Source organism: Acipenser ruthenus, chromosome 5 (genome assembly GCF_902713425.1).
Source record: "Acipenser ruthenus chromosome 5, fAciRut3.2 maternal haplotype, whole genome shotgun sequence".
Taxonomy (NCBI): Eukaryota; Metazoa; Chordata; class Actinopteri; order Acipenseriformes; family Acipenseridae; genus Acipenser; species Acipenser ruthenus.
This window is the reverse complement of record NC_081193.1, coordinates 55,197,130-55,223,975: the sequence shown is the minus strand read 5'-3', so window position 1 is coordinate 55,223,975 and position 26,846 is coordinate 55,197,130. Positions and strand designations below refer to the sequence as shown.

General features: G+C 41.7%; 1 protein-coding gene across 3 annotated transcripts in view; it reads left to right on the top strand.

Moving 5' to 3' along the window:
- The window catches only part of LOC117402959 (sorting nexin-9-like), a 152,473-nt gene that overhangs the window by 80,199 nt on the left and 45,428 nt on the right, over window positions 1-26,846 (top strand). For 2 of the 3 annotated variants that reach the window (XM_034004692.3, XM_034004694.3), the window contains 5 exons: window positions 7,438-7,521; window positions 17,407-17,481; window positions 20,360-20,525; window positions 22,593-22,725; window positions 23,175-23,259. In XM_034004692.3, coding sequence (XP_033860583.1) covers window positions 7,438-7,521; window positions 17,407-17,481; window positions 20,360-20,525; window positions 22,593-22,725; window positions 23,175-23,259 — 543 coding nt within the window. The remainder of the gene's footprint in view (window positions 1-7,437; window positions 7,522-17,406; window positions 17,482-20,359; window positions 20,526-22,592; window positions 22,726-23,174; window positions 23,260-26,846) is intronic. The other variant, XM_034004695.3, reaches the window with a different exon arrangement.

Genomic DNA, 26,846 nt, shown 5'->3' with positions numbered 1-26,846 from the left:
ACCGAGCACCCAGTGTGAAAAATACCTGGGTAGCTGGATCTTTTTCGGGTAATGATTAAAAAAAAAAAATAACAATAATCACATATTAATATTTTAAGTGCATGATCCATATTTAAAGTACTATATAGTTCACATACATTTAGTCCCTTCAGATCTGTAGACTTGTGTAACCTTTTTCAGTACTGGAAACATCGAAATAATATATATATATTTTTGCTTATTTATTTTTAAATAAAGGCTACTTATTTTATATTTTGGTACAAAACTATATCTGCGCAATAACTGTAGATAAAGCATTCCATATTGGAAGCCACAGTTATTATTAATGGATCACAGAGTTATCACTGACATAAAGCCAACAGGATGTTATGATGTTTTCTTTCCGATTTAGTTCCTGAGAAGAATAGTCGCCGCAGGTACTATTAATGAGGTGTACTTGCCGCTTGTTGTGTGTTATTGTTTTCTGTAAAACATTGATATCCTGTCAGTTAAGAAAAAGGATTAATGCAAAGCTTGTTTTAACGTTGTCTTTATTACCCCGGCCAGAAACCGTATTGTCATATTTTCTGCATTTTCTTTAAATTCTCAGATTAATAAATCGATACCCGGATAGTAATAAGAGACCCGTGTAGCGTCGGGTAATTTAAAACACGAGTACTCGAAAAAATGTAAATAATGTCTCTTAATGACTTTAACTTCAATATATTGTAGCGACCCGGTCAGTTCAGGTTGGAAAGACTTTTGTTTTGTTTCGTTTGTTTGTCTTGGGTCTGGTCCTGTGCCTTCACGTTATCTGTATTGTTCCGGGGAGGGACCATACCGCTAGTTTTGGTAGTGTGGGTGGGTGTGCGAGCCGCTGTTGAGTGCAGACCAACTTACTGGTTTCAGAGTGTTGTCTTCTTTCTTTACTAAACCAGCTGGTTGGCTCTCTCTCTCAGGCTGTACCACGTTGCTGGAGAGTTGGTGCGGTACTCCTTCAGTATTGCTTGTACACCGTAAAACACACTTGCGGCTGAAACAGGTTTGCAGCCTGTTACAATTACAAATCTTTACAGTCCCGTTTTCTCTCAACAGTTTGTAGAACAGTTATCACAGTGATTTAAAAAAAAAAAAAACACTACACAAAGTCTGTCCCACACACAGTTGTTGTTCCTTTAAAATAATATCACCTATGGCAATATGTTTCACTTCTGCCCCTTCGTGGTGTTTCTATTGTACACAATGCTTGTGGAAACTGTGGATAAACAAATCCACTTGCTGGTATAAACACACGCATAGGCACTTTTAAATAGCAAAGTAATTTAAATGCATAGATTTGCATTGAGGGTGTAAAGATGACTTACTGTGTTACTTTTGTTTGGATTGAAACATTGCTTCGTTGTCCAATCTGATTCAAGCAGGTTACAGCATTCCGCTTGCTTTCTGTTTCGTCTGAGTTGTTGCTTACAACTTGGCTCCAACACAGCACGAATCATGTAGAATCATCTCAAGCTACCGTTTTCCAAAGCAGTCTCAATCTACACAGTCCTCAATATGCAGTTTCGCCTTACGACTGTCCACACCCCCCCTCATTAGTTCCACCAACGATTTAAATACGCATCTGCTACCCATCGTGCATCATCTGATTTCGCTAGTGCTTGTGGGTCTTGTATTTTTCTTTGCCTTTATACCTGTGCTGCATTTATACTGTTTCGTGGAATACTTTTGACACATTACCCTGCGCAATGTTAACAGTGACAGTCACATCCAACTGATTCATCTGAGCAATCATTTTCAGACTGCAGTGGCTACAGCATGACAAATTCCAGGAAGAAATAACCTGTGCATCAGCAGAATGACTGTAGCTTGCTGTCTCATGAGGCCGTTCAGGGGTAACGTGTTGACAGCTGAGAGACGAAATCGTCATCTTCTGTGGGCCTGAGAACATCTGAGGTGGCGACAGAGAGTGGTGGAGTGTTTTATTCACCAATGAATGCAGTTTTGCCCTTGACAGACCCAACAGAAGACAACATGTGTGGAGACGTCGTGTTGAGCGTTATAGTGACTGTTGCATTGTTCAAGTCAACCGGTGGGGCGGTGGAAGCGTGATGATGAGGGGAGGAATCTCCTTTAACACAAGAACACCTTTGATGCAGTTTGAGGGCAACCTTACTGCTCAGCGATACATTGACAAAGTCCTTGAGGCAGCAGTTTTTCCGTTCCTGCAAGCCAATCCGGTATCGATTTTCCAACAGGACATGCAAGACCACACAGTGCTAGGATTACAATTGCACGACTTCAAGAAAACAATGTCTCCTGACCTGAGTCCAGTAGAACATCTGTGGGACGGAATTGCTAGTGCCACCCAGCAACCTTCACCTGCTGGCTGTAGCTGCACAGGAAGAGTGGCGGAGCATCCCACAGCAGTCTATCCAGAGGCTGATCAGGTCTATGCGTCAATGCTGCCAGGATTGTGTTGATGCTCAGAGAGGTCATACCGAATACTTTGCAATGTTTTCATTTTGGTAGTGTGTCATATTTCATATTGAAAACTTATCATGATCATTTGATTTGTGTTTTTGTTAACATTTTCTGTAATATTGTTTGATATCTATGTTTAAAATATTTGATTAAATCCATTAAATCTGAGTGTTTTTGTTTCTTTTGTGCATCAGTGTGTGTATCCATCTATATACAGTATGTGTGTGTGTGTGTAATATATATATATATATATATATATATATATATATATATATATATATATATATATATATATATATATAATTACACACATACACACACTGGTTTGCAGAAGTATTTACCCCCTACCAATAATGTCACATTTTGTTGAATTACAAATAATGTATGCACAGTTTTTCAAACAAGCTTTTTTTATTCAAAGCTGTAGTGGTTAAACTGAACACTGTTATATGAGGAGGAGGTTAAATGTCAGCAAAACTTGCAAAAAAAATGCACAAAATGAAATTTACTGGTTGCAAGTATTCAGCCCCTTAAGTCAGTGCTTGGTAGAAGCACCTTTTGCAGCAATTACTGCAATCTTCAAGTCTCGCCATAAATTTTCGATTGGATTCAAGTCAGGACTTTGACTGGGCCACTCAAGAACATTAATTCTCTTGTTCAACCACTCCAGTGCGGCTTTGGCTTTGTGCTTCGGGTCATTGTCATGCTTAAATGTGAATTTCCTCCCCAGTTTCTTGGATGACTCAAACAGGTTTTCCTCAAGGATTCACCTGTACTTTGCACCACCCATTCTCCCCTCTATTTTATTTATTTGTTTATTTAGCAGACGCCTTTATCCAAGGCGACTTACAGAGACTAGGGTGTGTGAACTATGCATCAGCTGCAGAGTCACTTACAATTACGTCTCACCCGAAAGACGTAGCACAAGGAGGTTAAGTGACTTGCTCAGGGTTACACAATGAGTCAGTGGCTGAGATGGGATTTGAACCGGGGACCTCCTGGTTACAAGCCCTTTTCTTTAACCACTGGACCACACAGCTATCCTGACAAGCTTCCCAGTCCCTGCTGAAGAGAAGCATCCCCATAACATGATGCTGCCACCACCATGCTTGACAGTTGGGATGGTGTTGACTGTGTGATGTGCAGTGTTTAGCTTGCTCCAGACATAAAGCTTGGAATTTAGACAGAAAAGTTCGATTTTTGTCTCGTCTGACCACAAAACCTTTTCCACATGTCAACAGTATCATCTACATGCTTTTTCGCAAACTCCATACGTGCTTTAAGATGAGGCTTTTTGAGTAATGGCTTCTTTCTTGCCACCCGTCCATACAGGCCAGCTTTGTGTAGGGACCGGCTTATTGTTGATGTGTGAACACTGACTCCCATCTCGGACACAGAACTTTGCAGATCTCTCAAGGTCATTGTTGGCTTCAGAGTGACATCCTGAACCAGTTTCCTGCTTGCCCGGCTGCTCAGTTTGGCAGGGTGCCCTGATCTGCGTAGTGTCTAGGTGGTATGATGCATATTCCACTTCTTAATGATGTGTGCTGAGAGGGATAATCAGCGCCTGTGGAAGGGTGGGGGAAATCACTGACACCGGAGACAGAAAGCTGGGTTTCTAAACACCCCTTGGGTGCACTATTTATTTCTCGCCACAAGGTGGCACTGAGACACCGTTGTTACCAACGATGGTAAAGGTGTCTCAGTGCTCACCTATAGTGCACACGCCATCGCAAGAAATCATAAGAAAACAGAAGGCAAAAAGAAAACAAATACAAAAAAATCTACAAAATAAAGGTACTGCACTCAGCAGCCAAAACAAACCCCAACCGTCGCGAGCCGCACGGCCCGGGACTCCGTCCTACACTCACCCTGTTCCCTCACTACTCTATACAATTCGGGGTTCTGCCCATTTATTTTCCCTGCTACACTTATTCTTTCTTCCAGCCCCGCTCTATCTGTCCGTAGGGTCTCTGCTGGCCCATTCATTAAAATCTGGCAGACCTGAGGAAACAGTAGAGCATTATCTTATAGGGCCAACAATCACCCCAAGACCCGCCTCCCAGCCATTCAGAGAGAGGGAAAGTCCACACACCCCCTCTCCCACCTCCCCGTGTCACGGCCATGACTGACAGGCGGTTGTTGGACGACTGCTGCCCTCTTCCTGCAGCACTGTGAACACGCCCGCAGAGTCAGCACAGGTCTCCCCTGCTACAGCGCCCTTGAAATGTTCTTGTACCCTTCTCCTGCTCTGTGCCTCTCTACCACTTTATCCCTGACCTTGTTTCGAAAGCTCCTTGGTCTTCATGGTTGCTTTGATGGATCACTATGTGAGTTACAGCCTGAAAGTCTTTATATACCTGAGGGAAATTATCTACAAGTTAAACCACTTTGAGTATACACAGGCTGAAACCATTTCACTAATTTTGTGACCTTTCAAACAAATAATTTGCACCTAAACTGATTTAGGGCTGCAGTAGCAAAGGGTTTGAATACTTATGCAACTGAGGTTAATATGTTTTTCTCTGTAAATCTTACTTATTCATATTCTATATGCATTTTTTAACTTTATCAATGTGGAGTAGTTTGTGTAGATTCTACATGTAAAGTCTAATTTGAAAGTGGTGTGGAGTACATTCGGGTGCCAAACAAAATGTGAAAACTTTGCAGGGGGGTGAATATTTATCATGCAGTTATCGTGGTTGGTGTTAAGGCTGAGACCTGAACAAAGTCTTGAAAACGACAATTGTAAAACGGTACTGTAATACTTTAGATATATGTTTGGTTACCGGTAAACGGCATAGCTGTCTGGTGTTAGGTAGGAACTGATGAAATGTTTAGCTAGCGCTCCAGATTGGAGTTAGGCTTTTGTTTGGTTATTTTATTTTCTGTATTTTACATAATAAACTCAGTTATTTCCTGCACTAGAAGACAGGGTTACAGGTCCAAAACAGAGTGACAAAATCACCACAATATATATTCAAATTATTAAGGAATGTAAAAACTAGTATTCATTACAGTATATAAATCCTTTGTTATGTTATCCTCTGAAAATAACAGCAGATTTACATGCTGTAACAAACAGAAAGCTGTCTGTTATTTTTTTTTTTGGGGGGGGGGGGGGGGGGGGATTACTTCACAATGAATACCACAAAGTTACCAAAATTACAATAGGATGTCTTTCATAGGTTCCTAAGGCCAAATCAAATTGTACTGGATGCAATCAGATTAACAAAAGAAGTACCTTCATTATTCCTATACAGTAAGATATCAGTTATCTAATCACATACACGCATAGATTTTAACTCTATATCATGGTTAGGGCTTGAACTTTTCAGTTTTTATTTTCCAACTCTCTACCTCACTTTAAATGTTAATGAGTAGTTTGCAAGCTGTCTGCATCCTAATAAAGAACTCATTTAAAGACTTAGTTTAAGATTTTTTTTTCTTTGCTACAAAGGAGATTTTAAATGATGGACTTGCTATCAGTGTACACTCCGTACTGGGTATTTTATGCTGAAAAGAAAATCTGTCGGGTCAACTCTGTTAAACGAGTGAGAATAACAAAAGCACAAACTAGGCGACTGCAAGAATTAAATGCAATTAGATCAGCAATGAGCAATTAACTTAATTTGTCAGTCAAGATATGAAGGTAAGGGGCTCCCGAATGGCGCATCCAGTAAAGGCGCTCTGTATGGAGTGCAGGATGCGCTCTATAGTCTGGACGTCGCGAAGGACGGGAGCCTCTAGGGGGCGGCGCTCAATTGGCCGAGCGGCGCCCAGGGGGTGGAGGGCTTAGGTCAGCCAGGGTGTCCTCGGCTCACCGCGCACCAGCGACCCCTGTAGTCTGGCCGGATGCCTGCGGGCTTGCCTGTAAGCTGCCCGAGAGCTGCGTTGTCCTCCGACGCTGTAGCTCTTGGGTGGCTGCATGATGAGTCCGCAGTGTGTCAAAAAGCGGTCGGCTGACAGCACATGCTTTGGAGGACAGTGTGTGTTCGTCTTCGCCCTCCCGAGTCAGCACATGGGTGACAGCGGTGAGCTGAGCATAATAAATTAATTGGCCATTCCAAATTGGGAGAAAATAAAAAATAATTGGCAACGACTAAATTTATATATAAAAAAAGATATAAAGGTAAAAACAAGTGACATTGTTTTGTAATTAACAGCTTTTTCTGAGTTTGTTAGGAAACAGAATCGGCTCAAAATAAGTTTTTAAAGGGACGTCATGATCAAAAATAAAACCTGAAAACTTCAAGTCCTAATCATGGTTCACCTCTCTTCTTAGGTAACCCTAATAATCATTATGTGATACTTGTGTAAAGTTTCTGTTGTATAGTTAGCATCTTCTTAAGTAAAGAAGCAAAGGCTTCTCAAGGAAGCAATACTGGGTTCGGTAGCTATTTTTGCTGCAGCAGTGGTGCAACAGAGCATGCCTTACAGCAGTTTTTGAAGACACGTTGCAACAAAGCATGCCTTACAGCAGTTTTTGAAGACACGTTGCAACAAGAGCATCGTAGGATTGTAGGATTTTGGAACAAAGGAGCTCAAGCAAGTTTCTGACTGGCTAGGTTACATCAACATTCACACTTCCTTGAAGCAAAGGTGTTATTGCTTAGCATGCTAAATCTGGTTCCTGAGTGAGTTACTTGATCAATGTGGCTTTGATCTAATCATTCAGATTACTTAGTCTGTATGAATTTAAGTCTGGATCGTTATCTGGTTTGCCAAGAGATCTTCCTTTTGAAGGAAAAAGATGTCAAGGCTTACTGCTTATACCATGTTGTTTAGACTTGAATAAATTACCTTGATTAAGGAACCTTTTTTGGAAAACTAGCCAGTGTGTGTCTGAATTTCTAGTCTTAAAGTAATTACTTAGATTACTTATATGTCTGTATTGTTAAAATAAGGCAATATGACCTACAGGTATTATAGAATTATAAACAAAACATATTGACTGCCTTTTATCTCTTTTCTCAGATTATTTCCTCTAGTGGACATGCTATAGACCTCTCTGCCTTTGATGCACTGGCACCTGCAACGCAAAACAATGGCTCTAACCAGGTACAGTATACCCTTTTCACGCTTTTACAAAGATGTGTGGGTTTTGACATGTGTAGCTTAGATTCAGGCATTTAAAAAAGGGCTAGCCTGAATAAATAGTATGAATTATGAATACATAAATAAATTAATATATTGATTTAATTCAGCCATGTAGTAGAAATCTAACATTTTTAGTAACTGTCTTTTATAAACATTTGTATGTTTGTATGTTTATAAGGAAAACATCATGTCCTTTGTAGTGCCGATTTGTTATTGTATCTAAGTTACAGTATCTGCTAATGGTTGGAACCATTCATGTTTTAGATTTTGAGGAACTTATTAGGAATAAGACAGTAACCCAAGTGATTGGAAAACATTTAATTGTTGTACAAAATATTTACAGTACAATGTACTTTTTAAAAAATGTGTTAACCAACTGAAACTTCAAATTCTAATCATACTGCCAGTGCGAAATTCCACAATTTAGGGCCTCCTGCACTAAACAGCGGTAAATGACCATAATTACTGCGTAATAAAGCATATTCACTATATGCACAGATAAAGCAAGCTAAATGATTAATTTGCAAGTTGTCACATCGCACGGAATTCTGCAATGGGTTTACACACACTTTATTATAGTATATAAGGACGCTCGAAAGAAAAGGTAAGTACGGTTCTGAGTTTGTCACAATGAGCAGGGGGGGGGGCGGGCCGCGGGGCGCGGGGCGGGTGTATTGCTTGACAGTCAAAGCGGAGAAAGTAATTTGTTAATGGAACATTTATGTTTAACTCTGCAAATAAATATTTGTTTGTTCAACTTGATCTCTCTCTGGTTTATTTTGTAATATTAATCAAAAGTTAGTGAAGCACTTGCTCAGTCAATTAAAAGTTCACTATTTACATTTAAAAATGGCAAAACGTTACTTTTTTAATGTTAAAGAGATTGATTGTTTGATTGCTTGTAATTATGACTGCACCTCAACTCTCACTCTGTACATTAATTTATTGGACCTTTTACGGTTTCCATAATTTTCTTTTGTATATTTTAAAGCTGTTTTAAGCATAGCCTACTTAAATATCACACATACATGGTGACTATATAAATATGTTAACATAGCCAAAAGTGTTGCACATACACCTGCCTCGTAATCTTCATATATCCCAGACTGTCTGAGGGTGTACTTCTAACTCAAGTCACTATTGAAACAGTCTTTAAAAATGTAAAAAACTTTTGCTGGAAACAAGAGTTGTTTAAAATGGTCTGTATTGGCTGCAAAAAAACTAAAAAGGTAACAAGCAGACAAAATAGATTTATTAAAAATAACCTTGAATGACTGTGGCAATGTGCCCTGCCCCTGTGTGCATTTGTGTGTTATGTGTTGTATGTTGCGTGCGTGTGTTAAATGTTGGTGTATAGATTGGTACACGGGATATAAACGGGTCTGTGTTTCACGTGTATTTAAAAAGTGTAGATTTATATTTAGGCACGAGGAGGGCACAAATCACTTCACGTGCTGGTTAAATGTAATATGTGAGCACGGGGTTGCACAGAATTAATTCACGTGCTGGGATTCAAGTGAATAATTAATTAGTAATTGAATCCCAGCACAACAGTATAAATAGGCACATTTTTAGTCACTCGGGGTTGTTAGGTGTTCGGAAGAGGAGAACGGGTGAGAGAGAAGGAGAACGTAAAGTAAAGGAAAATAATAATCTATAAGTGTTTGTACTCACCGTGTTTGTTTGTCTCTCCGTGCACCGTTTGTTAAGTGTTTAGTACGTTTTGTTTGTCTATTTATTTTGGCGCAAGTGCCATGTCCAGTGTTTTTGTCTGTTCAAACCTTTTATTTTCTGTTCTGTTTATTAAATGCTGAGCGCGATCACGCGCTCAGCCTTCACCAAACCCCAAATCTCGGTCTGTTTACTTCCTGCTTCTGGTCTGACGCCACCCACTCCGGCCGTCTTTGTGACAATGACATATTCAGCAACATTTTCAAGTTTTGTAAACATTTAAACCTCATGTTGACACATTAATTACAATGACCGTGTAATTCCCATAGACTATTTTGTTGCCTTTAATCCCAAAATATTAAACACAGGAGAAACATTAACTGCAACCTGAAATGACAAAACTGAAGCTTTTGTTTTTTTTTTCTTTATACACACTGTACATTTCTAGTAGTATGTAGAAATTATTTTTTATGAAGTTTAAAACGACAGATACCATCAAATTATTAGTAAATTATATAACATCATCTATGCCACTGTAGCCTATCAACCTAAAAAAATAATATAAATATAAAATTCTTATACGACTAAGGATAGACGTAAACAGCTAGTGTTTATCTCTCTCTCTGTTACATTGTCTATTATTACAAAGGCAGACACACAATCGAAATCAATACCATTTTCACAAGCGTTATAGTGATATCCTGACCTACTACTGTTGTGTGGTTGGTCAAGATGCAGTGTATCTACTAAGTAAGCAGTAAGTTCCTGTGACAGAGATCGAATGATTCTTGGTGTCAGATCTCCCTACCTCCCTGTGAGGCAGCTGCATAAAGGGAACAGAATACCCTACACTAAATGGCACGACAGTTTATTCCCAGGGTTAGGTGGAAGTCGGCCATCTAGAAAGGGGGCGGATGTGTTCGTTGACCAAGGGGTCATGGGTGACATTATAAAAAGGGGACGTAGTGATGTGATCTGTTCCTTTGTGAATGGTTACGTTAAATGACCAAAAGGAGAACCTGTGCTGTGAAACATGAGTGTTTTGTTTATTTTTGTTTGTCGTTAATAATACTGTTTGTAATTATTTGGATGGCTAACACGATCTGGAGCTGTTGCCAAAGGCCAGCACTAAACCTGGATCAACAACACTGCACTTTTGTTGTCACTAAAGAACTGTATTCACCACGAGCACTAGAGCACGCACTGCACTGTGTTACGTGTGGGTGAACTGAAATGAGACTGTTATTATTTTGGGGCAAACCCGTGGTTTATAAATAAGCAATACACACCACTGTATTGCTTCATTAACAATGTTATTGTTTACTGCTGTTAGCCATCAGGCATTGGATTATACAATTAAACCTTCATTGCACCTGGATTATCGTTGTTTGTCTGATTATTGATCACCTATACCTGCACACTGTTAACCACTTTGCCACAGTTCCTCTGAATTAGAAGTTGTAAAGCTCCGTGGGATGGAAATAATGTACAAAACACAGTTGCCTTGATCATCACTGGCCTCGTCAGATACACAAAATAGGAGGCACTTTTTTACACAGAGAATTGTGAGGGTATGGAACCAACTCCCCAGTAATGTTGTTGAAGCTGACACCCTGGGATCCTTCAAGAAGCTGCTTGATGAGATTCTGGGATCAATAAGCTACTAACAACCAAATGAGCAAGATGGGCCGAATGGCCTCCTCTCATTTGTAAACTTTCTTATGTTCTTATACAATGCAAACAGACTCAGAATTGTTCATTTTGCCATTTTAAATATTCTTCAAGTGCTACATACACTTTAGGGAGATCCTCTCGTCTGAGTGTGTCACTGTTAGGCACAGCTCCACAATTTTGGGGTTTTTTTATTTAAAAAAAAAGTCATAATATTTCATTGACCAGCCGTTGTATCGGTATGTTCACTGCACAAACGCTTCCACTAATTCAAACGTGTTGACATTATGTGTTGCTCCACTTTCTCTGCTCTTTTTAAACAATCCTGTGATTGTGACCTACTTGTTCGGTAATTGTTTAGCCTGAACTTCAAATTTGATTTTCTTTTTTTTGTGTACTGTGCTGTCAAGATGCTTGTCAATAGTACCTTTCCTTAGATGATCCAAAGGCAAATTACAAGTTGAGCAAACAGAGTCCCACCATCTGCATGCAACGTCCCCTTTTTGTAGCTCTGAACGCGCTCTTCTGTTGAAATGAATTTAGCTTTTTTTATTTGACAGCTGTCTGCATTTTTAATGTTAATTATACACTGCAAACTAATACATCAACAATACATCAACACTATCTAAACAACCATTTTAAACTTCCTTCCTCTGACTCGCATTTTACGTCATTGTACAGTATGAGGAATTCACCAGTCATGAAGCTGGTATTTGTTTGACCCTGTTGCCGTAGTAACCAAGTGCGTGGCATTGACGCCGCACCGTGTATAGCTACTGTAGCGCTGCTTCTACTTGATAAAAGAATGAAATGAACAGGGGAGGTGAAGAGTAATGTAAAATACTGTAAGGAAAATAAAATGCATATTTTTCATGGTAGGCAGTAAAATACACGATTTCTGTAAAATTTGTGATATAATGAATTTTCCAGGGCCCTACATATAAGGCTAGTATGATCTGTGCTCAGTTTGTATCTAGTTATTGCCTCCTCCTCACACAGCCCTAGTAACGTCTGCCTGGTCCAAAATACTTCTCGCTCTCACGTGCAGCTCTTCTGTTGGTTCTGTGACACCGCCTGGTTTTAATAAGCTGTACTTCAAACACACGCTGAGGCACCTAGTAAAGTTAGCTCCCTTAAGTGAATATGGTTTGCATAACAAATACCTCCCTTGTGGTATTTTGTGACGTAATTAGCATGCGTTTCCATTCATTAACATTATTAATTATATTTAAATGACTCGAATAAAGTACTTTTTCCACACGCTTTTTCCCGCATGCTAGGTTGCCTGCCACTAGTTAATGAGTAAAGCAGGTATACAAAGCACACAGTAAAGGGGCTTACTGCGTGCAAAACACGGTACCGCTGTTTAGTGACTGAGGCCCTTAGTAATGTGCAATTGGCAGATATACTTCACATGTATCCTTGCAGTCATCCAAAAGCATTTAAACATGACTAGAGCTTAATGAGCTACATGTAAATTTGATATTTCTTTTATTTATTTAACCAGGAAAATCCCAGTGAGATTCAAATCTCCTATGCCTTTTTTTTTTTTCAAATTCCGTACAAACCGTAGGAACTGAAACTCTGAACAGTCTGAGATCTAAGATTATAAGTACTACTAGAAGTAATTAGCAATTTGTTAAGATAATTTGGGGTTTTACCAAGGATAGGCTTATAAACAATTGTGTACCATTGTATCAGTCTTCAGAAGATAAAAAATTAGACAAGCCAATATATATAAATCACAATGATGAACAGAATAACCCAGGTTGGTTATAAACCTCAATGCGGAATGGTACAAAGGATCCAGTCTTCTTAAGACCATGGTAATAGATCACCTGTACCTATAAATAATGTCATATAGTCAATTGCAGGCAAACAATTTTACTAGTACAATGCAGGGACCTTCCAAAGTCTTCAATTTAAAGTTTGACAATATCAATATATTTTTTGTTAAGACAAGTTTTAAATCCAACAAATCTTGATGAATGATACTGAAAGCTTCCTGCAAGTTTTTATTAACCTGGTCAAGCGAAGAGCCATTAGAATACAATACAGTATCATCTGCATAAAAATGTAATATAGAATTTTCAATACTAATGCCCAGGGGCCCGTTTCACAAAAACGATTTACGACAATTCGCAATCATAAGCACCTCGCAAATAAAAAACTGGGTTTCATAAAACTTTCGCAGCGCTGCGACATCGCCGATTTTCACCAGAAACCTGCGACAGCAAGAAAGCAGCCGCAAGTAGCAATTTTCATTGCAGATCCTATTAGAATATACAATGGCGCTCATACTACTATCCAAAACTACTAGTCAAATCCTCTCGATGGATTTTTTATTAATCAGTTTCAAGATATTTACAACTAAGGGCCAGACCAAATCAAAGTTAGCACTTACAAGCACTTAGCAATAACAAAACGCAAGAAAAATTCAAAGCGAAATCTCGCAGAACAAAAACAAGCCCTTTTCGCCCTTCAAAAAGCAGTTATCGCTTGTTGACTACAAGTGGGTTGAGAAGGGAGAGTGGTTTTCTATCGCCCGACCAAATCTACTCAATTCCAGCTATAAATCACATTGCAAGACTTTCACAGGACCGGATTTTATAGTCAACTTCGAACTTGTCGAAAGCTATCGTGTATTAAGCAAATAGTTAAAAAAAAATAATAACACTAGACATCCTGATATTAAAAAAAAAAATCCCTTGAAAATAAATCTGCATTTTGATGCTCCTTACCCACACGATGTTTCACAGTGTAGTGGAAGGGTTGCAGCGCCAGATACCACCGAGTTATTCTGGCGTTATTGTCCTTCATCGTGTGTAACCACCTTAGAGGAACATTATCCGTGATAAGAGTGAAAGAACATCCCAGCAAGTAATAGCGAAGGGTGTGAGTGGCCCATTTGGTCAACCTTTGGTTACACTGGTTTGCTTTGAAGGTTTATTTAGTCCTTCCAATACTCATGTACTGTGTGGTACTTTTCAAAACACTCCTCCATACAGAGGCCCATGTATCCCTCCGTATGCCCTTGCGGGAACATACACGGCACCTTTTTTGAGGATAGGCTTTTATCCTGGACTGTGGCAGTGTTTGAATAAAATGCCATTCACTAAGCCTTGTCACAATTTCTAATCTTTCAGTCTCTGGTACTCCTTGTGTATAGAACAAAAGGCTGGAGAGCACAGAGGTGTGAAATTCAAGAAATGTGAGCTGAATCTCTGGTGCTGTAGTTAGGTACACTACGTAGGTGTACAATGAGATCTGGACCATGTACATGACAAGCTTCTTATACTGTGCCTTGGTCATCCTGCAGCATTGTACAGCTCCAGCATCTGGTCTGACCTATCCATGCTTCACATGTATTTGTAGTAGTTTTTTTTTTTTTGTTTGTTTTTTGAAGGGAGAAAAAAAAGATATCCTGAAAGGTTTAGAAGGGTGGGGGAAGAGGAGAAAAAAAATATAATCAATAATTACTAATCTAAGTAAATGTATATATTTTTTTAAATGTAGAAAAATCTAATACATTTTGAATAAAATTGTCAATTATATGTGAATTATTATTAAAAAAAAAAAATACAAATGGGGGACGGTAGATAAAAATAAAATTTGATCAAATATAAAATTATAAAATATTTAAATAGTCTAAAAATAGTATTAAAAATATTTTACATAAGCAGATCAATCGAAAATTAGCTGAACTCGCTTCTTTCCAACACCAACTCAACCAGACTCAATGCAGTTTGAGAGGTTGCAAGTACAGGAACTGATGTTGTAACTTTATGTGATCCAGAAGACCTTTAGAGATGCGTGCAACTATGCAACTTATTTATTCTTTAAAGTAATTGTAGCTAACAAAAATAATTCCAATAACTTTTATTAGCTATATTTGTCTCACATGTGCAGTTTAAAAAGAAACACGTGTTACAACAGCACACATCTATTTAAATTTTACAACATGGTATTTGGTATTAGTAGGAAACTCCCAGCATCTATGTCTTTTTCTTAGTATCTGTTTGCACTTGTAGGTCATTTCACCACAACAGTGTCTTCTGGGTCAAAGCATGTTATTGGCTGAAAGCAGCTGGTTGCTTCCCCTATTGACTGACATGAAGCCAGTGATGGGGTGGGGACAGGTGAAATGACCCAGTAAATACAAGATAGTCAAAAACTAGTGTAGTACCAGATATCATGTTTTGAAATAAAAATACATGTTTGCTAGAACGTGTTTCTTTCTAAACTGCATTTTTGATACCTATAAAATGAATAGATGTGGAGGTTTATTTTTTTTTAATTTCCCTAATTTGAAATGCTCAATTCATAAGCCTGGCTCACCGCTACAACCCCCGTGCTGACACGGGAGAGACGAAGATGAACACACGTGTCCACTTCTTTACACTCTGCAGCCCCGCCACGCAGAGCTACAGCATCGGAGGACCACGCAGCTTGCAGGCAGGCCTGCAGCCGCCTGACCAGTCTACAGGGGTTGCTGGTGCGCGGTGAGTCTAGGACATTAACCCCTTCCCTGCCACACACCTCTCCTCATGTGCGTAGCAAACATGGCCTCCACGGCCACCTCCCTCTTTAAAATTCAAAAAGTCTTGTCCATTGTCCTGGGCCATGAGTGGAGGCATCCAGGTGCCCACGGGTGGCAATGTTATCAGTAGCCAAGCGGGACTTCTCCCTCTCGCGCTGGAGACAGCGGGGCTTCTCCCTCTCACACTGGAGACAGCGGGGCTTCTCCCTCTGGCGCTGGAGACGGCGGGGCTTCTCCCTCTGGCGCTGGAGACGGCGGGGCTTCTCCCTCTGGCGCTGTAGATGGCGGGCCTTCACCCTCTCGCGCTGGAGACGGCGGGGCTTCACCCTCTCGCGCTGGAGACGGCGGGGCTTCTCCCTCTCGCGCTGGAGACGGCGGGGTTTCTCCCTCTCGTGCTGGAGACAGCGGGGCTTCTCCCTCTCGCGCTGGAGACAGCGGGGCTTCTCCCTCTCGCGCTGGAGACAGCGGGGCTTCTCCCTCTCGCGCTGGAGACAGCGGGGCTTCTCCCTCTCGCGCTGGAGACAGCGGGGCTTCTCCCTCTCGCGCTGGCAGCAGCTCCCTGTCTGTCACTCAGGACGGCAACAGCTCCCTCTCTAGCACTGCCTTCCTGGCCACGCCTCCCCTTTTTGCTCTTCCGAGCAGGTGGCGACTCTTTTCACCCTGAAGGGGGCAGCATACCATATAGTGCCCGACTTCTGCACAGGCGAGGCACCGCAGTAGGGTGTCCAAATCACTGCTGCAGGTGGCTTGGGAGGCAGAGGGGACCGTTTCTGTCTTTTGAGCAGGCAGCTGGTCTTGGGCCTTTAGCGGAGCCACTGATCAGCTGGAATGCATCCATAAAGCAGTGGTCTTTGTAGGGGCATTTCCATGAAGTCCCTGCAGGCTATGCACCCTGGAGCCCCTTCAGCTTGCCGTAGCATTGTTAAAGTCTATGGCAATTTTTTTTTTCCTGCAGTCCTGCTCTGAGTCTCTAAGGCGCTTCCCACTTCCGACACCATATGTAGCAGGATAGCGTCAAGAAAGACTGAGATGCAAGGAAGCTGCAGTTTAAGCGCTAAAGTGCACATTAAACAAACAAAACACAAACAAAAGGGCGCAAGGGCCAAAACAAAAGGTAAACCAAACACAGAAACGTAGGCTGGGCATTTGCCTTCACTACTTACAAAATACAAAATACAATATGCAGAAACACAGTAACAACACAGATTCACTCGCTAAACTCCTCATCCCAACCACAGGCTTTCTGCCTGCTTTTATGCGGGTGGCCACTCCCCAGTTAGCACCAATCTGCACTAACTGGAGAGTGGCCACACCTGTGGTTGTTGGCAAGACATTGACCCTATCCCTGCCACATGGGTAAAGGTAATGTCTGTACTGAACAAGCAGTAAACCAGTCGCACAGTGCAGGACCTGATCACAAGGTTGTTGTTTTCTTTATAAACACTGACCAATGCTTTTTCAAATACAGGTACTAATTGCATATTTGCAAGCACTCAAAACATGTAAATTCCAATCTTGTTAAAAAAATATGTTCCGTTCAAGCGTTTTGTGTAATTGTTAGCTTTCATATCCAAGCCCAGTATCAGCCTTTTTGGTTAAATTAGATTTTTCATTCCTGTTATACAAATTGACTGTGGTGTTTCAAGATAAGAACATGGTTGTAAGCTAAAGTAAGCTAGAGCAAGATAAAAAAAGACATGTAAAATCATGGCATATACTTAGTATAAACATTTGGGGTTGGGGTTGGGGCTGGGGGGGGGGGGGGGACTGCAAAATTACTAGTGAGATTTACTGTGGGTGTAAATTGATCATGGTCACAAGGATTAAACAAGTAGAAATCGTATTCCCTTTTTTTTCTTTTTCTGTGTGTGATGGTGGAGGTAAATCTACACTCCTTTTGCAGCACCATAAAAATCCCATTGGTTAACAGTTTGGATTTTCTGTTCATCCTTTTCTTTCTTAAGGTGGAGGTATTGGGCTCTGTAGCTCAGTCGGATACTTCCGAAAGCCCAGCCCCTGCAGCACCAGCCACAGATCAGGTAACTAGAAAAACAGCATGGAAAGTTCGCCAATCTCTCCTTCATTGAGGCAGGGTTTCTGGCTGATTGCATGGGGCCATTTCCCACCGTGCTGTGCATGAGCATTTTTATTCAACTAGTTTATAAATAGTTTATTTCAAATAAATAAAACACCAAATGTGATTCTCTGACATGGAGCAACCTTACAAGCCTTTAAAATGAAGCAGCAGTTGTGGGCAGCTGACAGGACAATATTCAGTAACGTTTACAGTTGTATGGCTCATCAGAGTGTGACTGTGGTGTATTTTCTTTTTTTTTCTATTTTTTTATTGCGACGGTGACTCCCACTGTCTGGAATATTATGACATTTCAGCTTATATTACATCGAGATAAGCCCAAGAAAAAACACAAAAAACAGACGAGTCCAGTCTGCAAGTGGAAGTAACTGTTGTACAAAGTTGTGTTGTTGTTCTCAGATCAACAACGAAACTTGTTAGACCATATTGCGTGTAGCAACAAGCTGTCTTCTTCTCAGAACAACACTAGTGAGGGATAGGCCTTTTATAATTTGCCATTAAGTTTTCAGTTCTCAAGGTTCTGTATATAACTGAGGGTGTGCAAAACCAGGGGTAAAACAGCTTCTGGCCCTTCCTGTCACATGCCTTTGAGTTTGGCAGTTTTGAACAATGGGTGTAGTTCATTTTAAGAAGCCATTTAAAGCTATGTATCTTCTAATACCAATAAGATAATATTGGATCAGGTTTGAGTTAAAGCACAGAGAACCAGCTGCATCCATGAGAGACTAGCCTCAGGGCAACAATGTTGGACTATTTTAAAATCAATATCGGCAGGTGTGTTCTAAAAAATGTTTTTTTGTTGAAACACCATTTGGAAAACAAATTATCATCCAGAGCTGTAGGAGCATGGAGATGCCATTTATAGCTCGGTAATGTTACAGGTAGCGGCAAGCAGTTTCCACAGGGGGTATGACAGCTAAAACTACCTTTGGGGAATATAAGCAAACATTTCTATTTCAGGAAACCAGGGTTATGATAATAACCTAACATTCTCTTTTAAGTACAAAATGAACCATTACCGTATGGGTAAGTGTACCAAAGCCGTCGCAAGAGTAATATTGCAGAACGACTGGAATGCTACAAGGCTAAGCCGAAAAAATCGAGGGAGAAACTCACCTCTATGCCTGTGTTGTAAGGGTCGACTGAGAAGCCACCTTTAACACTCTAGTTCCAAAACCAGGGTTTTGAGGATCCACGACATTCAGCCTGTAGAACCTAGTGAAGATATGGGGAGTAGCCCACACCGTCGCATTGCAGATGTCCTTGACAGATGCACTCTGGAATAAAGCCCATGAAGTAGCCATGCCCCTGTTGGAATGGGCAGTGTGCTTTTCTGGAGGGGGCAAGTTAACATGGAATGCTGAGATCTTCTTCGGCAAAAAGGCAGGATAGGTACGGAGCGTAACCTTAGTCCTGGCCTCTGTAAGAATTAATCAGTAAGACCAAGTACCTGTACTGGGAATGCGTGGATAGTGCTCTGGCATTCTGCAGGGTGTCAATGTCCCTATTAGAAAGCCCCAGACGGCTCAAATGTAGCCCTTCCGGGGCCAGACCCAGATCTGCAGGCTCGATGGGTCGGGATGCCATAAGGTCGCCCGTGCCTGACTGCGCAAGTTGAGGAGCTTCGGCAGTCTCCGCGGCTGGCCACTCAGGAGCTGCATCAGGGTTGAGAACCAGACGCCTGATTGACTGCAACAGCTGTTCCATTGTCAGCATTTTGAACCTCCTTCGGCACAGATACAGGTTGACCTGTCTGAGGTCGAGGATCAGTCTGAGGCCACCATCCCGCTTTGGCACTAGGAAATACCTGGAGTAGAACCCTTCCTCCAACTGGAGGGGGTCTATCATGCGAAAAGCCCATTTTTGCAGCAGAGCTGCTACCTCCTGAGACACCACAGCAGCGTCTTGCGGGTCCATGACTGATGTTGTAGTCAAAGTGAGGGGGACCATGCTTGAACTGCAGAGTATAACCGATCTGAGAGGTAGTAAGCACCCAGATGTCTGTGGTACATTGACGCCAATTCCAGATGGCTCCCTGTGGCAGCAAACTCCTAGGGCTGCTGCTCGGCCATTGGCCTGGCTTATGGCTTCTGTCTCAGTGCGGTGGAACCTATTAAAGCCTCCGCGACCGATCCCGAACATCACTTCTGGCAGCGGGCGCAGCTGGCTGTGTCAGTTCTTAAGACTGCTGGGGCCTAGGGCGCCAGTTTGCCGCTTGTTTACACACTGTAGGTGGTGGTTTGGGCAGCAGAACCAGCTCCTTTGTGGATTCCCACGCACGGGGAGAGCACTGCAGCATCTCGTCCACCGCGGGAGAAGCCGATGAGCAAAAAGAAGCTATTACAAATGCAAAAACTGGATTACATTTTGGTGTGGAGCAGTCACAAATCTGTTTATAGAGATATTCAGTAGACAGACACCAGATACTGTAGATGTCTTTATGATGCCCAGTGTTAAAGTTTTCATCAATGTTGTCGATGATTCAGGGAAATAACAATCTTTAGAAATACACCTAAGAGCATTACCATTGTGTTCATTATGACACAACAGACTCATCTACAACTTCTTATAATTGGTATTCCACCCAGAAGTTCCTCTCTTTTTAATTAGATTCCATACAGTCTGCAGGGTCAGAGACCATGGAACTGGATCTGTGAAGCAAATGTAACAGCAGAAGCAAATTCCCTAAAATGAATAAAAACCTTATAACTGTGTATAACTAACAGGAAACTACTTAGATGTGCATTTTTCTTTGCACATGCTTCAAAATAGGGCCCAATAGCAGTAAAAAACACAATTCTAACAGTTTCACAATATTACAGGGAATCAATAACAATGACCCCTGGTCCAGCTGGAATGCTGGTTCTACTGGAAATTTAACTGAGAACTGGGGAGTGAAACCAGAAAATACAGAAGCACAACAACCCCAGAACAAAAGCAACTTGGATCCAGCAGGATTTGGACATCCACAGGCTTATCAGGGCCCAGGTGAGTACAATTGAAATCAGAGAAAGACTACATTTTAAGAAAGTGTTATTGCTAAGGAAAAACCATATAAGTAAAATGTTCATGCAGTGTCTAATCCCCGTATGCGATGTATATCCCAATTTCAGCAATTTAGTGGGGGTGTCCTGCATGCATGTTTTACATACTGTATGTATCTAGAGGATCACTTGTCAAATTGTTAGTTATTGAGAGTATTGCAGTAAAACTCAAACCATAATAGTGATGTATTTTACCTTCCATTGAACAATATGTTGGCCTCATGTAGGCTTGTAGTATAGTAGGATAAGACAGGATCTCCCATATACATTTGTAATGTACCTACATCCTGTTCAAAGAACAGTGCAGCATCTTTGATAGTGTAGGAAAAGTTGTGTTTGAATGGACCAGTATCTCACATTCTGGTCAAGAGATTAACTATGGCCAGGTGAAGGAGACCCTACACCCACTCATAACCCAAGGGAGCCAGTGTGAAAAGGAAGGGAAAGACCAAATCCTGGAAGCCAGGGGTTGTTGTTACAGCTCAAGAATTATGGCAAGCCTCCAAAAAACATTATTTAATACTTCGAGGGAGTCTGGTGGGTAAATATATGTGTGTGTTGTGTTTTTTACCCCAATGATTTTACCCCTGTTTTCTCCCCAATTCGGAATGCCCAATTATTCTTTATCCCGGTTCACTTATGCAACCCCCCCCGGCAGCTCAGGAAACGGAGGTTGAAATACGCGTCCTCTGAAAAATGTTCCTGCCAATCCGTCATTTTTCGCAGTGCGGATCCACAGCGAAGCCACCAGACCTATAGTGCCGGAGGACAACACAGATCCAAATGGCTCCACTGCAGACCCACAGGCGCCCTATCAGCCACAGGGGTCGCTCATGCGAACCGTGGATTCCCCTGCCGACCAAATCCCACCCTACCTGGGTGGTGCTCGGCCAATTGTGCACCGCCCCCTAGGAACTCCCGGTCACAATCGGCAATGACACAGCCTGGATTTGAACCTGCGATCTCGAAGCTATAAGGCGCATCCTGCACTCCACGCAGAGCGCCTTTACTGGATGCGCCACTCTGGAGCCCCAATATATATGTTTTTAATCAGGGCCCCTTATTGTGAATTTAAATTTATCTCATAGTATTGTGATTGGTTATTTTCAAAGAACAATCTCTGAGTCAATCACTTTATGATGCAGTTTTTCACGCTGGAAATTCCTGGTATGAGAAACAAAAAACATAATGGGTCTTGGATGATAGAGATGGAAACATCTAAAGTTAGTGTATTTTTTGTAGTGGGAGAGCATGCATTTCTTAATTTCACTAAAGTTGCTTTCACAGAAGTAAAAAAAAAAAAAAAAAAAAAAATACAGAGCAAGGTTTTCTTTTATTTCCCCAAATCTATAAAGTGATTTAACTGATTTTTTTTCTTTTAAAGATATATATCCATATCCGTATCTAACAGATTTTTCAGGTATAAAGTTTGAATACTGACAATGTTATGCTTTCCATATTGCTGTTGGACAAAAACTGATGTGTGCTTTATTGACATTGCCTGAATGATTATAACAAATATTTGACAAGTGTTTGGACCAATGTGGATTTTTCCTATTTGAATATTCTTTCTAAATTCATATTAATATTCATATATTCATATTTTTTATTTTATGAAATATATTTTATGAAAGAGAGAAATGTGTAGAATAAATGTTATTTAATACAATACAGATTTTTTAAAATTTGATACCACTGCTAAACATGTCATTTATATCTCAGAATATTCAAATATTCCGTCCTGCACTTTTTTTTAACTGCTCAGGAGTGGGTTTGGTTTACCTTTTATATTTTTTCATAACTTCTTTTACATGGCATGGACTATAGGATGATTGCTAATATTAGATGTATTGTGTTGCATTGTTTTAGAGTAGTGCGCTCTCTATACATATCAATGAAAGCTTGTTTTTGGTTAGGTGCATTATAGTGATTGCAGTGGTGTACTTTGTTCTTACTTTTAGACTTTTGTGAGTCTAAGTGCATTTCACATGTGGTTCTGTGTGTTTGACAGGCACTGCTGATGATGATGAGTGGGATGATGAGTGGGATGATCTCAAGTCTTCAGGGGGATACCCTGAGTCAGAGTCTGGAGAGGGAGGGGGTATAAATCGGAGCGGGTCCACAATGAAAATGGCGCTCAACAAGTAAGAAACAACTTTGCATGGCCCCAGTTTTTCTATTGTGTATTGTCAGTGGCTTTGTCCCATTGACCAACATTTCAGCCCCCTCCTTCAGTCTGCTGCAAGTTCAATAATGGCCAATTGATGATCATATTTTTAATTGCTGTCAATTGGCATATAATGTGCAATAACTGCAGACACACACAATTGCTTGGGAGGCTGATAACTTAATTACCACTGGAAATAACGTTTTAAATACTAAACTGTCTACCACAACACAGTAATATATACATATACATGGATGTTTACACAGTATTCTGAATTAACCTACTGTGTTGTTTCTTAATTTGAAAGTTTTTTGCTGTTCACAATACAACCCTGATTATCTGAACCTCAATAATAACATGAAATTGCATGAAGGGTGTCAGTTCTGGTTGGATTTAAGACATTCTTTTTTTCCATCTAATTAATAGGTTTCCTGGATTTTCCAAACCTGGACCGGAACTGTATCTTTTATCAAAGCAGCCAGCAAAAACTAAAGAAAAGATAACTATCTATGTAAGTTAGCAGGCCTTAATACACCTTTGTATATTTGTAAGTTCCCTTTCAAGTACGAAATGTTATTCCGTTACTAATTGGGGTATACCTCTGTGTAGCCTGATTTACCTGAACATGCATGTCAAAGCTGCTCGAAGAGCCCCCACTGCTTTAGGCACAGTCCCCGTCCCCGAGAGGATAAAGTGCCGCGAGCAGAAGGGATCAGCATCAATATTCTCTTCAGCCTTTCCTGTAAAAGGAGCTGCGCTGACTGTCACGGCTTTGTGATACAAGTCCAATTTTTTCTACTTCTCTCCCTCTTTATTCAGAAAAAATATTCATGCTTATAGTAAAGATCATACTTTTGCATGTTTTCTGCACCTTTGGCCCTTGGTTCTGGTTATTTCCACCGTGGCCTTCTGCACAGCTGGAAGCCGGCGGTTCCCTTTCAAGTACGAAATGTAACCATTACTGTATTTGTATTTACCTCCTAAAGACCCAAAACCTGAAATAAGATATATCAAAGCTTACTCATAGAGCCTGTGATGCAGTCATGGCCTGCCCTTGAGGGCACAAAAGCACAATGGTCATAGACCTCAATGCTATGTTTCCTTTCAAGAACTGACCTGACAGGAGAGCTGGTTCAGATAAGTACTTATTACTTTTTCTGCTATATATTTTGCATTTATTGTGTTTTATAAAATAATCGCTGTATTAGTTTTACTAATTACTCGTATTTGTGCACTATAGCCTGTTTGTTCCTGACTATAGCGTGTTTGTTACGTCCCAATGCGGCCTTGTGCCCCGCGTGAAACCAGTGGATTGAGTCGCTCCTTCCCAGGGATCAAGCAACATAAGTCAGCTGACTTTGTGATCTGCCCCCAGGCTGCAATAGCTGTGGCTGGAGTTATTTATTTCTCGTTTTGGCTTTGGCTAAAATTATGAGATGTTTTATATTATATGTAATTGTTAAAATATTGTATTGTGTGGAGAAAAGTGTTTTTGCCATTGTGTTTTTTCTTTTTTTAGAGAGACTAGATGCAGACCTGTCTGCAGCGTGGTGCTATGGCACACGTGTAGTGAGAGCAGCCGCTGGGCTAACAGCAGCACTGCGCAGGACCAAGATACTTGCTTTGGTTGTAGTTTCTTGCAATCTCTCCCACAGTATCTTGATGCCGTTTTGGTGACAGCTTTAGCATCACCATTACAAAGGCTGTTAGTTAATTCTAACAAGCAGGCTTTCCTCAGTCTCGTGTGGGTACTGACTGAGTGGTTTTGCCAGTGGCTTGTACAGGTGGGCATCCCTGTACACTGCTACCCGCAGTAACTGCAAAGCGGTGGATCCATATCATACGTTACCGAGGTCACCGACCTGCTCTGTTACCAACCTGGTACCGAACTGACCCGGTACTGACCCGGGCCTAAACTGCCCACTACCGACCGGTGCTCATGTTTCCGGTCTGGTACCAAATCGGTCTTGTTCGGGTCTTGACCTGTCCGGTTGCTATCTGTAAGCAGATTGAGACAGCACCTGTTGTATACTGTACACTGCATTGCTTGCTTCTTACATCATGCCTATGTTTTATCCCTGTGACACATGTAAGGCCAGTCTAGCTGTTGAGGACAAGCACGGCAGATGCTCTTCCTGCCTGAGGACGTGGAGTCTGACCGCGCACCCCCTATAGTTAACCTGTCCCTCTCGACAGAGCTTTTGTCATTGAAAAAAGGGCCACTGCAATTTTGCAAGTGCCCTAGCCTACAGAAGGCAAAACAAGGCAGTCCATATTCGATTATGTGCCTACCATCTCTCCCGTGTGTCCCCCCCCCCCCCCCCCCTCCCAGTGCTACCAGATTTTCTTTTTGAAATCCAGTCTTCCTGGGATCACCCGGCAATGGACGCCCTATATATTGTACATGATGCGGAGAAGCTGGGCCTGGCACAATTTCTGCCGGTGGGAGCTTCTGTTGCCGCTTTGGTCCAGGTGCTTAATTTAGCACTCCTGTCCAAGGACACTACCTGCTCCAACAAGCAGTGTCGTGTCTCTGAGGTGATCCTCAAGGCGGCTGTTCAGCCAGTACGTTCGCCGCAATGCTGGGCAATTTTAATAGCATCCTGATAGCCTACTAGTGCCATTTGCCTGCGCACAGGAAGTACCTGCGTTTCACCTTTCAGGGAACAATGTCTTGCCATTTGGCCTCTACTAGCACCCTGTGCCTTCTCAAAGTGCATGGAAGCTGTTCTGGACCCATTGAGACTCAAAGGCATCAGAGTAAATTATTTTGACGACTGGCTCATTTGTGTCCAGTCTCCAGCACCAGCAGAGGCCCACACTGAACTGGTCACTGGCCACCTTCAAAGGTTGGGCCTTATGGTGAATCATGTGAAGAGCCAGTTCGTGCCTTTTCTGACAGCCTCTAATCTTGGAGTGTGCTTGGATTCCAGGGCCATGCTGTCCACTCTGTCGGAATGTTTTAGAGCTGCAGGCAGTTTACCTGGCCTTGCAGAATTTTTTGCAGGAGGTTTGAGGGAGACATGTGCTTCTCTGTATAGACAACACAATAGTGGTGGCTTACATCAACCACCACGGTAGCCTCAGGTCGCCCAGTCTCCATCGTGTGACATGCAAGCCTTTGTTCTGGGCACACGAGAACCTCCTCTCACTATGGGTAGTGCTCCTAGTAGCCCCTTATTGGCCCAGGAGTTTTCAACCCTGATACAGCTCTTGAGCGGTCCAGCCATGGAGACTGGCCAAGCGCCGCGACCTGCTCAGTCAGGCATGGGGGACCTTATGGTATGCCGACCCATTGAGTTTGCAGCTCTAGGTCTGGCCCCTGAACAGCTGCATTTGAGCTGTCTGGGCTTTCTAATACAGTCATTAAAACCCTGCAGAATGCCAGAGCACTGTCCACGCGTTCCCAGTATGGGTACAAGTGGGGTGTTTTTCAGACGTACTGTCTGCCCCACGATTTGTCCAATGGCAGTAATATTGCAATTTTTTCAGGACCTATTTGACGAGGGGAAATCCCCCCCCACGTTAAAGGTCTATCTGGCAGCCATTTCGGCTTGCCATACCTAAATTGACTTGTTCTCCCCAGGACCTCACTTCCTGGCGGGACAATTTTTGAAAGGCTCTGCAGCTTCGGTCAACTATGAAGGACATTGTTCCTCAGTGGAGGCTAAACGTGGTTCATGAAGCCTCCATTTGAGCCCATGCATTCAGCTGAGCTGAACTTTTTTTCACCCAAAGCAGCTTTTTGGCTTGCTCTCAACTCCACAAAGTAGGTGAGTGAGATGAAGGCATAGCGAAAGCCTAATTAATTTTTACAGAGGGACAAAGGTTATACTCTGTACCAATCCTGCCTTTTTGCCGATGACAATCTCAGCATTCCATGTCAACCAGTCTGTGGAATTTCTATCCACCTCCTTTCCAGTCTGTTAGAGTGATAGCTCCATACACTCTGCCCAGTGTGGGCCCTGGAGTACTACATTGACAGGACAAAAAGTTGGAGACAGTCCAAACAATTTTTTGTCTGCTATGGGATGAAGTCATATGGTCAAGCCCTCTCTAAGTAGTGGCTGTCCAAGTGGATAGCAGATACAGTCAGGA